Below are 12,795 nucleotides of genomic sequence, written 5' to 3' on the forward strand. Positions count from 1 at the left end.
ATTTTTGTACAATTAGGCAGGTTACGAGTATGATAAAAATGAATCTCTCATGTGAGTTAATTTAGATGCTTCGCGTTTTACGTCAAATTTATAGACAGGACATGTTGACATGCTCCTAAAGGAAAAATGAAAGCAACGATGATGTAATGTTTAAATCCGACTAAGGCTCGAAATGACTGTCACCGGGTGCTGATCTGCGAGATTAACAGAAGGGGCCTGAAGGGGCAATAGGACCGGCTTTTCTCAAGGTTCCTCCTGTCATTACTGGTTGTCGCATATACTGCCTATAATCGCATATCAGTCCCATATGGAACAAGTAGGCATTGAGAAATGGCTGTAAAAGTTACGAAGAGCAATTCCCATATAAATATTTGAAAAATCATAGTAAAATTTATTAATATTTTTTTCAAGTTAAAATCAGATGCATTAAAAATTGCATGTTTTGCAATATCAGTGAAAAATATGGCAACTCAAAAAGCAGAACTGTAATTTGTTCTCTGGACGATTGTATTTCAGGATGGGGCTGATATGCGATTACTTTGCTTGATGGGACAAACTGACTTGATGTTGTTTTCACATCTTTCACGATCAAAGTCTGTAGAAAGTAGATGCCAATTGACAGAGGCTCGCAGTGGATAGCGTTGTTACCTCAAAATGGACGAAAATTCATATGGGACTGATATGCGATTATAGTCAGTATATTAGTTTAAACAAAATTCGTTCGAAATCCTACTCGGCAGGGAAGCATTGTGATATTGCATTCAAGTGCCGACAAGCCATTTTTTCATCGCTTTTTATTTTCTTGCAGTTTTCTTTCAGTTTTTCTGTTTTCACTTAAAAGCTAGTTTCTTCTGTTTTCATCTTCTTTTCCTTTTTTCCATTTCACTTAGAAGCTATAGAAGAGTTTTCTCTTTTTTTTTTCTTTCTCTGTGTTTCACTTAAAAGTAATTTTCATGTTTCCTTCTTCTCCTTCTTCTTCGCCTTCTTCTTGCTTATTTCGACATTTTGCGCTCAATTTTATTTCTTTTTTTTTCGCTACATCCCATTTCCTCTTATCCCTACTCTCCGCTAAGTTTTTTTTGTGGGTTTATTTTTGTAAACCTTTTTTGTTTGCTTTTCACTTTGTTTTTTTTTGTATTTTTTCATCAAGTTTTTTGTTTTGTTTTGTTTTCATCACTTAACCCTAAAAAATCTTTTTTTTTTCATCTAGTTTTTCATCATTTTTTAATGCTAAGTTCTTTTTTTTCATTTAACATCATTAACCCTAAAACTCAATCCGTCTCCACTGGATTTCCATTTCTTTCTTTTTTTTACGTTTTCTCTAGTCGATCGATCGTGGGCATTGTTTTCAACTCTTTTTGTTTGTGTTTGAATTTCGTTTAATCGCGCTCAATTTAAAACGTTTCCTCTTTTATCGAACGAAACGGAAATTTGGGAAACAAATACAACAATCGGGAGGGAAAAACACTTCATGATTATTGACCTCTACCGGCCGTCCTTTCTCTACATCTCGCATCGCGTTTATTTTTCTTGTGCATATAATGAGGTAAATTTGAAAACAAAAACAGTTTAAACGAACACGGTCAATGAGAGTATCTCAGTAGCTGAGTCGACTCAAAAGCGCAAAAAGTGAGATTACTGTTCAGAAAATGAGTCAAATTGTCCACACTTTGCCCAGGAAAAACTGCTTCTCGACTCTATAATCAAGAAGTTTTTCCTGGAAAGTCGAGGAAAATGTTACTCAACCCACTTTTTGCCCGTTGGAGTCGAATTCGACTCAGCTACTGAGTTAGGGTACTCTCAGTGGCCGTGAAGGTGGAAGCCCCGCTCGCGATTTCAAACGAAGGAAACCGAAGAAAATGTGATTGGTAAATGGAAGATTACTGCACTGCGGCTCGTTTCCAATGCATGCGTCGTAAGTGTTTCTGTATTTGGTTTCAAGTGTTAGGAATCATCAGCGCATGTTGGTTTGAAAATACAGTAACTTTTTTTTTTGTTAGGAAAATGAAAGTCTCAACAACGGAACACAATCAAGTCGGATTTTCATTCGGAGTTTGCATTCAGCTTTCCTAGTCTAAACAATTTTTTATCCTAAATATCTCCTTACAAACTATCAAAAATCATTTCATTTTTTATTCCTACTTCCTCCTGTCTGTCGCACTGCGTTCACGTTTTCATTAGTGTGTCTGTCTGCGTGTGTGTGTGTGTATGTGGTTGGTTTTTACTTAACAGCTAGTTGTTTTTTTTCTTAAGCCTAAAGCTACTGTTTTTTTTCATTTCAGCTACTTAATCCTCTGCATTTTTCTCCATTTCTCATCCTATTCTACTGCTACTGCTCTTTTTGCCTACATTTTCATTTCACCTACAGTTTTTTTTTGTTCGCTTAAACATATCAACTTGCAAAAACATTTTTTTTCCTTCGATCAATAATTCAATTTAATAGTTATGAAGGTGTGACAGACAAAAACAATAAAATGTAGCTCTTGTCAGAACGGAGATTTTCCTTACATTTTTTTTTTGTTGACGCAATAAACAATGACAACTTTGGAGCTGTCAATTTGACAGCAACTCAATGATCAAAGTAGCTTGATTTTTTTTTTCAATCATCTCATCGCAAACAAAAAATATGGAGAATAGTTCGGGAGTTTTTTTTTTATCGGTGTGCATTCGGTGTTGGATGCTTTTTGGGAAAACAACACATTCTAGGGAGGAGTTTTGCAAGTTTGTTTCCTTGCATTTTTGCTCATTTGATTTGTTTCTCTACTGTTCTTTTGTCTTTGTTCCGTAACTGCTTTTACTGGGATAAAAGGTAAATGGTTCCAAAAAAAGTCACGTGCGAAACCGTGCCACTTTCTATAATGGTTTTTTTGATTCATTTTTGTGTGTATGTTCAAGATTTTTCCTTTGTGTTTGTTCATTTTCCGTTTTCAGCTACGGGTTTCGTTTTTCTTTGCCGTTTGGGTTTCTATATATATATACCTTTTTTTTTTTGTTAGTAAAACTAAAGACCTTTCCTCTGCAATAGAGTGTAAATGTAATGGGTTCATCTTTGTTCAGTTTGGTTTGAAGAATCATCTCTCTTGCTCTCGTTCTCGTTTTTGTGAATGTATGCATTTGTGTGAGTGTGAGTGTATAAGAGTACAGTCGTTCGTTTGTTTTTATTTTTTGCTTTTGTGTTTTTTCAAGGTGATCGCTCCTTCCGTACTAAATGTATAAGTAAAATAGTCTGATTTGTTGTCTCTTTCGCTCTCTGCGTGTTTCATCACTAATCTTGATTGGGTTTTGTTTTAGATTTTCCTCTTTCCTTCAATAAATAAGAAAATATAGCTTAAAATATTAGTGATGACCAGAGGGTTGCTGCACCGTCAGACATTTATTTTGTTTATACAACTTCAACAATTAGCGCTTCTGTGTGTTTTGTGTGAGAGTGTTTTCTGTTAGTTTGCCCATGTTGCGTCTTTGCTTGCAGATTTTTTTTTTAATATATGTTCAGTCAGTTTTGTTCATTTTTCATAACTTTCTCATTTTTAATATTTATTTTTAATAAAGTTATTTATTGTATACTTTCCTTAATAGTGTTCTCGTTAAGTGTTTTCGAAGATGGAAGATTCTCAAGTTGTCTTTTCATTTTTCTCTAGTTTATAGTTTGTGTGAAGTGGTTTTCTTTGTTTTTTTTTTGTTCATTTCGAATAGATTCAGCAGTGATTTTTAGTACAGTTTATAAATCAATGACATTTAGACAAAAGTATAAGTTTGTCAGTTTAAAGTTTGGCGATTTAGTCTCTTTACACTACCAACTAAAGTGTGGTGAACGAGGATGGTTGTTCCATGAGAGAGGAGGCGGATCTGGAGGGGGGGAGGGAGACTCGGTTTTAGTACAATCAGCGGTCGTGGGCTGTGCCGGAAAACGAAGCGAAATTTCTTCCCCTTTCTGCGGGCCAGTGTGCACTAAAATTCCTTTAGTTTGGTATATAATTTGAATATTACGTTACTTACGTTTAAAAATCGTCCCTGAAAATCGAGAGAACAGTGAGCGATACGACACACCTATGAAAAAATCCTTTCCTTCCGCTTTGCATCCAATAAGTAGATATATTACAATCATTATCAAACAAGTCTCCAAGAGTAGCTAGCAAAAAACGAGATAAGTGTGTATGTGAGTGTGATTCGTGGACTAGAGCGTTGATTAAGTGGATTAGTACACCTTATGAATATTTCTCTTTCGTTTTCTTTTACCTTGTCGATAAATAAGCTATACAATACAATATTGATGACTTTCTCTTTTCCGTCGAATAAACAAACAAAAAATAATATTCGTATCACAGTTTGGAAATACTATCACATAGCGGTTTTCCTCTTTTCCGTTTTTTTTTTAATCATTTATGTTCTAAAATAATAATCGTCCTATATTGTGTATATATGCAATAAATAATCGATAAATCGCTTGATTATTACTATTAGTACACACCGGTTGTCGCAGTAAAACGGACACAACTTTAGGGCAAGAGATTCGCTCCGATAAACCTTCACTTTCGTTTTCTTATCTTAGTACAGACCCCTGCTACCAGTTGTACTAAACCCGCACCAACTGCGGCGGATGGCGTATACAGAGAGAGAGATAGAGAGTGAGAGGAACTGAATTACAGTAACATACTGAGTTGCACGCTCACGGTTCAGCAATTTCGATCGCGCATTGGGTGGGACAGAGAAATAAGTGCGGACACCTCTCCTTCTTCTATTTGATACACTCTGATGGTTGGGTACTAAAATGGGATTTAAGTCTTGTTTCCTGGTGACGTCACTTCTTTACATTTGTTTTATCTCACTTGACGAGAGTTACCCTTTTTTATTACGTATAAAACCTAATGAACAGTTCAGTTTTGTAGTTCAGGACCCGGAGAGTCCTGTCTTCTTCGCATATGCCTTCTTATTTTTTTCTTCAACTTCGAACGTGAGCACTCCAAGTGCTAATCTTGTTATTTTTTTTTTTCGTTTTCTTTTACCCGGGTCCAAACCTTTACACGCATTTGTTGACATTGATTTCTCGAAAATATATCATCTTGATTTTTGTTTATTTGGTTGCTGTAGTTGTTGTTGTTGTTGTTGCTGTTGTTGTTTTTGCTGTTGACTCGTTTGTTATTCCTTTAGATTTGTTTGTGATTTCTTATTTGTTTGCTTTGTTTAATATTCCCTATATAGATTTCTGTTTTTCTTCATTTTTCGACGAGGTGAAAATAACAACTTTCCTCATACATTCATATTTGTCTCAGTTTCTGTGTTTCGCGGTTTTCCTTCTCGCACTTTATTTTCGCTTGCATTTGCATCACTTGCTCGTGCTTGCATTATAACAATTCGACAAAAGGGGACTTTCAAAAATATTTGTGTAGAAAAATTGTTGAGTTGAGTGTTGTCTCTTTTCTTGTTTTATTTTGCTTGAATTAGCTTTTAAGATTTCCGTTTTGTTTACTTAGCAGCAGTTAGGTTTAGCTTTTTCCGCTATAGCACTTTTCATCTGTTTTTAAATTTAGATTGATCTTTCTTCTCGTGTCGTTTGCTCGCATTTTAGAATTTTTGCTTTCTCATTCTTTGATGACGTAGATTTACGCTGTGAGTTGCGTGCAAGGGTGCGTGCTTGAGTGAGAAAAAAAATACCATTTCAGACGTGTTTTTTTTTAGATAGAGAGAAAGAAAAATTGTGAAAGGCACAATTTTTGCTGTTCATTTCTCGGAAGTTTTGCTTGATTTGTGTGTCATCATTTGTGTTGCAGCGTATTCTCAGTGACTGACTGTTTCTAGTTTGCTTGAGCGAATGTTGCATGGGATAGAATGCGCGTTGAAAATCATGCTAAAAAAAAATGAAACAAAATACAGATAAATTAAAAAATATGGGCGAAATGAAGGAAAATATAAGAAATGAGACAAAACTATATTTACCTGTTGATAAGGATAAAGCGGGATCACTCCGGAAAAGATACGGAACGAGCGAAGAAATGGTACATGAGCAACACGTGTCTTGTGGATTCGTTTCCAATGCAAAAAATCTTGATGAAGATAAACGGCAGGCTTGACGAAACCCGTCAAATTCACAGAGTTCAGTAAACACTCTTGGCCCTATGAGCTGGTCTGCCCTCACTCCGAGAGAGAAATAAGGAAGAAGCAAATAAAAACTCACCAAGTGAGAGGAGAGCGCTCAAGCGAGAGGATGAATTGGCATGTGGTGCTCTCTGGGAGCCTACGGATTACGTTTTTGTTCGAGATTGAGCATCCCCGATTGAGCGTACAGTATATCCAGAGTGAGTGAGAGCGGGTGAATGAAAACATGAACATGCGAATACTCTCGCAGAATCCGCATGAACCTTTCCTCAGTATTCTCTAGGAATTATCATTAGAATTCAATTCGCTTTAGATTATTCTGGGATTTCCCTTGGAACAGGCTTCAAAATTCCGTTGGAATTATGCCCTCAGAATTAGATACCATAGGATCTCTTCTCGGAATTTTTTAGGAACTTTACTCGGAACTCGTATGAATGTCTTTTCATAATTCATTTAGAATTATCCTCAGAATTCTCTGAGAACTAATAGTAAAAATACTTTCTTCCCTAATCTCCCTTGGAAATTGTCTCTGAAATATATTGGTGTTAGCCCTAGAGTACATTCTAAAATCTCCACAAAATTTCTAAAATTCTCTTAATAATGTTTCAAAGTGACTATAATTAAGAAAACGCAGGACAAGTACACAGAACAACCGGGGAAGTGATATTGAGCTACAAATTTCTCTGAACATGTTCCATGTTTTTCTGGAGCTTCCACGAATGTGTTCTCGGCTTAAGCCTGGTACGCAGCTGAAAAGTAATGACGTTTTTATGTGCTACCGGATAGGACACGGAATGCAAAAGAAATTACTTTTCCTCAGCATTTCTTGACCCAGTACGCAGTTCAAAAGAAATCGGATCTTTGATCGATTACATTAGTATCGTGATCGACATGAAGGTGGCGCATTCTGAATGCAATTTCACTTTCCTTCCGGAATAATGGTCTGATCAATTATTCCGTTAGGTAATGTTGGCGTTTATTGCAAAACTGATGTTTTGGATGCATTTAAACAACATAAACACTAATAAGTGTTGATTTTACAATTTGACCACATCTCCCTATAATCTCAAAATTTAGCAGACTATAGCTGTCAAATTTAAAATTACTTTTCCGTTTTCTTTTCAGCTGCGTACCAGGCTTTAAGCCTCGTACTTCACCGTGAGTGATAAGTTGTCACTTCACCGTGAAGTTGTTGATATGGTATAAACCAGACAATTTCCTCGTCTTTATTTTTAACGTTGGCAGATAGAAAGGAGAGAGAAAAATGAGCTTTTGTTTAAGAGCTGAGAGGTCGGCAGCGAGCAGCGTTATTTTTCCTCTGTTCGGGACCTAACACTACTCCGACCAGTAAATTGATCTATTGTAGTATATCCCGTGTCCTTAGTTTAGTGTGCATGTCACTATTGAGAAATGATGAAGTATTCGATTTTTTTACAGTTGCCACTCTTGCATTTATCCGAAGACAACAAATCAAGAAGACTGGCAACTTTGCCAGAATCCAAGCGACAGCGCTGCGCTTGGGTGAAGGTGGAAGCAACGCATAGAAAAATGAGCAAATACACAAACCCTTCTTCTGAGGATGTAATCTTTGCTATCAAATTCGTTCGAAGCATTTACCTTTGAGCGGCAGATGACGCGATTGTACCTGTCTCATAGCGTTCGTATGAGAAAATGGAAGAGTTGCCAGTCTTCTTGATTTGTTGTCTTCGATTTATCGCAAGGATCCGACTCTCAAGCCCACGCACATTAGATCAGGATCGGACGCGTTGCTGCAAAGTGACAGCTAAATCTATTGTCCAACTGTCAAATTTACATCAACGCAACGCAAACGGATCTAATGTGCATGGCCCTTAATTGAAAGGTCCCACTATTTATACCCTTCGGAGTGTTGAAACACTCTCCAAGGGCGCGCCCCTTTGTCAGTAAAAATTGGATTCCTTAGCAACAAAATTAAGGTATGACCACTTCAAACTAGGGAACAACGAATAGAAGATTAGGAATCACATAGATGAAGACTAACTAACTCATTTTTTTCTTTGTTCCAAGATCATCCTCGGTAGACGAAGCCGAGTCTTGTCACTATCAACAAGGCATAAAAGTAACAAGGACTAAGATATGTTCCTTGGATTACTGAAAAATTCAGTTCCCGTAGTTTGAAGTAGTCAGGACTAGGAATTGGTGGTAGATCTTACATCCCGCAACGTACCACGAAAAGGTGATCTACCCACGTTACGGGGCAGTGAGCAGCGTTAGAAGAGAGCTTTCGCTTGGCAGTAGGATAAGAAGAGTTAGCAATCACTGGTTCACCAGGTTGCTTGGCAGTTAGGACGAAGAGGAGAAACATTATAAAATGATTCTGTATTGGAAAAGTTGATCAACATATATCTAAGTGACAAGTATTGGTTTTATTGTTTTGATTGTGTGCATATCACTAGGTTCTGGTGGGTGTACTCGGCGTGAGTTTTCACGAGAGTACTGTTCCCTTCACTGTCTTCGGTTGAGGTTGTCGTGCTGGTAAGTTGTTCGAAGTTTGAGAGGGAATTCCTCAAGACTGTTCGATTCTCCAGAAGTGACATCGGTAATAAGGGCCATTGTCTTCAGAGACCCTCAGACCTGCAGAAATTCATTAGGCCACCCTCACATTTGCAGTGAACCTGGCAACATAGTTCAGCAGACCGGTCCGACAACTTCATTCATCAAGGTTATTATAGGATAATATACGACGAGCTTTAACCCCGTAACTTCGAAGTCGTAGCGTTGCAGGAACTATGCTGGACGATGAAAAAGTGAGCATCAAGCGGCTACCTTCTACCAGAGCTGTGGCACCACCATCGAGTTGGGGACTGACTTTGTAGTGCTGGATGCAAGGAATCAAAAATACATATCTCCAAATGACAACATGACAAGCGATCAACGAACCGAATGATAACGCTATGTCAGAAGTGGAAAGCAATAATGATATAATCTTCTTCCTTTTTTTTCATGACAAGCAGCCCGTGCGACACAACTCACTCGGGGCGGTAGGAGAAAACGAGCAAATTGTTAGCAAGCTGCTTCACGAAGTAAAGCCGAAGATGATACACGTGTGTTAATGGGATTTTTTTTTATATGACTTTTCTCGATTCAGATCAAGCTAAGCGTATATATTGCAACAAAGCAGGCTACCACTCCAATCGAGCTATTTTAAGTGGACCCTACACGTTTGCTTTTATTGACAATAATCGTATTGTCAATACATTAAATACTGACGTCAATACATCGGTATTGACAAGAATTCTGTATTCACATCATCAATATTATGGTCAATAATACGTCAATATATTGATACGTGTGGGGTTCGCTTTACAGAGCGAGTTTGTCATGTAATTTTGCCTGTATCGGTGGTTGCTTTTTATGTTTGGATTCGCTGGCTGGATGAGATGTACCAATGCAAGCATGTGCAAGCTGATGATCAAGGGCCGTTTCTTCAACTACAACATCACCTTCTTGCGAGACCCGACGACGAAAAGGAAGCATCGTAAATTGTAATTGTAAATGTAATTTGGGTCACAACGTAAATATCACATTATCAACATTGAAATACCAGCCAGTCAAAAGATGTTTTGCCTTACAAATCAAGTTATTAAAGCATCATTCCAATCTTGACCAGCATAATCGACGTCGTAATTACTTCGGTCGTCCTAAGCATCATTAACGTGCCACCACTTCACACCAGAAAACTCCCGTGAAGGTGACAAAAATGCAATGGAAAAAAAAACCGACTGGAATAGCTAATGATACCCACAGGGAAAAGCGGAAATGATAAAAAGAAAGTACAAACTACTTACACGTCTTCTATGCGCTCTACCTTTGCGCAATAATGATTCCCCTTCCATTGGAGTTTCTTCTTGAATTACAGCTCCGTACCGGACCGCACAGTTTTCCAGGAAGGAACTTCCGCTTTTCCACCGCCGGCGGCAACGCGATGGCTGATTGATTCTTGGGACACTTTCTTTCCGGTTATTCTCTTGCTCTCATCTCATTTGTATTCCTTATCCGTCGTCGAAACAAAAAAAAAATGTTTTTTACAACGTCATCGACGGAGAGAGCAAATTTATCGATTACTAATTAAAAATGAATTAACCGCGAATTTGTGTTTTTGCTTGAATCGCTTCGCTTCATCAGTGCAGGGTGTAGCATCCATTGCCTACACCAACACACACTGAGTCACTTTTTTATTCAATCGTTTTCAGAAAATTTTCCTTCGTGCTTACGGTTAGATTCTACTACAAAACAAAAAAAAATCAATTATTTTCCCTTCCTATTCGTCCTGCTTTCCATTGCAAAAAAAAAATTAGATCTCCTATCTGACACATTCATTCACACCTCTTGCATTCACTTTCTGTTCCTCTGCTTCAGCGCGCTTGCTTTTCATTCTTCGCCTTACAAACAATCCAGTTTCTGGTTTCTTTTTCTTATCACTTAAAAACTACAAAAAATTAGAACTAAATCAAAAAAAAAAAAAATCTTAGAAAAGAAACTTTTAATTTGATAAAACTGCCTATCTCTTTTCCGTTGTCCTCGAGCGCTTATCTGCTCATCATTTTTCATCTCTTCTTTCCACTGTCCTTCACACTTTGCGAACCACTTTTCAATTCAATGTGTGTGTGTGTGTGTGGCTGGGTGTTTTCATGTTCTCCTAAGTTGTAAATTTTTAAATCGGTCTATCTAAGAACTAAAAACTAAAATTATGAACTAGCATTCTTTTTGCATTTTCTTTCCTTTCGTCCTTTCCGATCCGAGCGCTTGCTTGCGTGCAACATGTGCCCCTCGTATTCTTCGATTTCACAGTTTTATATAAAAAAAATGTTCCTAACCTCAAACATCTCATTCCGCACTCTTTTCTTAACCAACAAAAAATAAATTAAAAATTTATCCTAGAAAAAAGCAACTCTCTCTAAATTCTTTTCTCTTGCAATCTATCAAAATCAGAGGAAAAATTGGGAATCATTTCAGCGGTTTTCCTTCCTAGCTTCGCTACCTTCCTCATTTTTTTTTTAAATAAAAGACTCCTCCGTGCTCTCACTGCACAAATAGTTGTTAGTCAGTGGAAGCCGTTTTCGAGAAAATTTCCTGCTTCAACTCTTTTTCGTTTTTCTTCTATTTGGTTTCTCGCTCACTTTTATTCGCTCTCATCGTCGATTTTATAGGAAACTTTATCGTTGGTAGTTTTCTTCTTATTTTTTTTGCTTGATTTCGAGCTTTCAATTCTCTCAACAGACGTTACTCTCTGCTGCCGCAGAGAGAAGGTGAAATAAATAAGGATTTTCTTGAATCAGAGGGGACAAGGGGAAGTAAATAATAATTAAAAAAAGCAACTGTAAAAACTTAACAAACAAAAATAGGGACTTATTTCCGCTGAATTCTTTTTTTTTTGGGTATCTCGGAGCAGAAGATTTCATACAATAAAAGAATATCCCGCATTTTCCACCTGCAAAGTGCGTGCCAAATTTTCGACACGTGAAATTTCACGTGGAAACTACGTGACGAGTTTTCCGAGTGCAGTCGGTTTGCTTACAGCGGTTCGCAACCATTTGATCAAGTGCGTTCTGTTCCAGCGGTGCAAACAAACTGAATGAAACGGTTTCCTGATTTATTTATTTTTCTGGGACATTTTAGTTCAACAATATTTATTTCTTATCGTTTGGAAGAAATGTAAGACAAATACTTAAAAAAAGTAACAGTCATTAACCAAAATCGATGTTCACTCCTGGTGACGATCGGTGGTATTGGTAGTCTAAACTGTTCGCTCATAATTCCAGCAAAACAAATGTAGTAAAGAACATAAACTTTCAACACACACGCAATCCTGTAAAGCAGGTCGAATTCCTCCGTTCCTAGGTTTAAGCACACGTCTTTAGGTTCGTCTCATGCATCGAAGTTCGATTTCTCGTTCTGGAATTCTCTGAATTGTGTTTTTTTTCAAGTCTTATGTAAAAAACAGCGTTATGTATCTCGTCTCTGATGAGGTATCGGTTTTTCTTCTCTGTGTGTTTTGTTTGTGTGTAATGTGTGTGTGTAAGTGTTTGTGTGTGTCTGTGTGTGTCGACTCTCAAGGCTGCTCTGAGAGTTTCTGAACCCCGAATGTCCCAAATCCCTTAACAAATGTCAATTGCTACGGAACCTTTTGTGTCAAAGTTCACTTACGATCTTCTTCTCTGTTTGGCATTACTATCAGTTAGTTGTTCCAATAAATTCCTCGCTTCAGAAATATTTCAACTTGCTCTCCCACTTTGACTTAGAACCATAACTGTAGATTTTGCTGTTGTTGTTGTTGTTGTTGTTATCGGTTGAGGCTGTTTCTATGATTTTGTTAAACTGAGGCGGCGGATTTTGCGACGACGACGACGTAGCGACGATGACGATGACTGGAAACTACTACTCCTCCTCCTCATACTTCTTCTTCTTCTTCTTCTTCTCCAACTGGCGGCGGTTGCGTTTGTGATGATGATTCCCGTTCTAGATCTGGTGGATGGCACCGGATCCGGGACTCTACTTCGGAGCATGCTGATACTGTGTGGTGTATGCCTCGTCCGGAGAGGCAGCCGTGCTGACCTGCTCCGAGTCACCCATCTGCATCGTGTGGATGATCGACGGAGTGGGTGCGTAGTACGGGTATGTCGGACTGATGTACTGTAGTTGTGGGTGTTGTTCACGGGAATT

At 37.9% G+C, this 12,795-nt stretch overlaps 1 protein-coding gene and 1 long non-coding RNA gene across 10 annotated transcripts in view; both read right to left on the reverse strand.

Annotated features, from left to right (window-relative positions):
• Positions 1 to 1,121: 1,121 nt before the first annotated feature.
• On the reverse strand, positions 1,122 to 6,822 carry LOC135711736 (uncharacterized). The gene is made up of 2 exons (XR_010518502.1): positions 5,935 to 6,822; positions 1,122 to 5,845 (listed from the first exon to the last, which is right to left on the reverse strand). It is a non-coding gene; the product is annotated as an uncharacterized LOC135711736 (long non-coding RNA).
• Positions 6,823 to 10,222: 3,400 nt separating this feature from the next.
• shep (alan shepard) overlaps positions 10,223 to 12,795 on the reverse strand; it is a 584,228-nt gene continuing 581,655 nt past the window's right edge. For all 9 annotated transcript variants that reach the window (XM_065234643.1, XM_065234647.1, XM_065234646.1 and 6 more), the window contains one exon: positions 10,223 to 12,765. In XM_065234643.1, coding sequence (XP_065090715.1) covers positions 12,625 to 12,765 — 141 coding nt within the window. In that variant the 3' untranslated portion in view covers positions 10,223 to 12,624. The remainder of the gene's footprint in view (positions 12,766 to 12,795) is intronic.

Source organism: Ochlerotatus camptorhynchus, unplaced genomic scaffold (genome assembly GCF_037179485.1).
Source record: "Ochlerotatus camptorhynchus isolate MF236.1 unplaced genomic scaffold, CSIRO-AGI_Acam_v1.1 ptg000434l, whole genome shotgun sequence".
NCBI lineage: Eukaryota > Metazoa > Arthropoda > Insecta > Diptera > Culicidae > Ochlerotatus > Ochlerotatus camptorhynchus.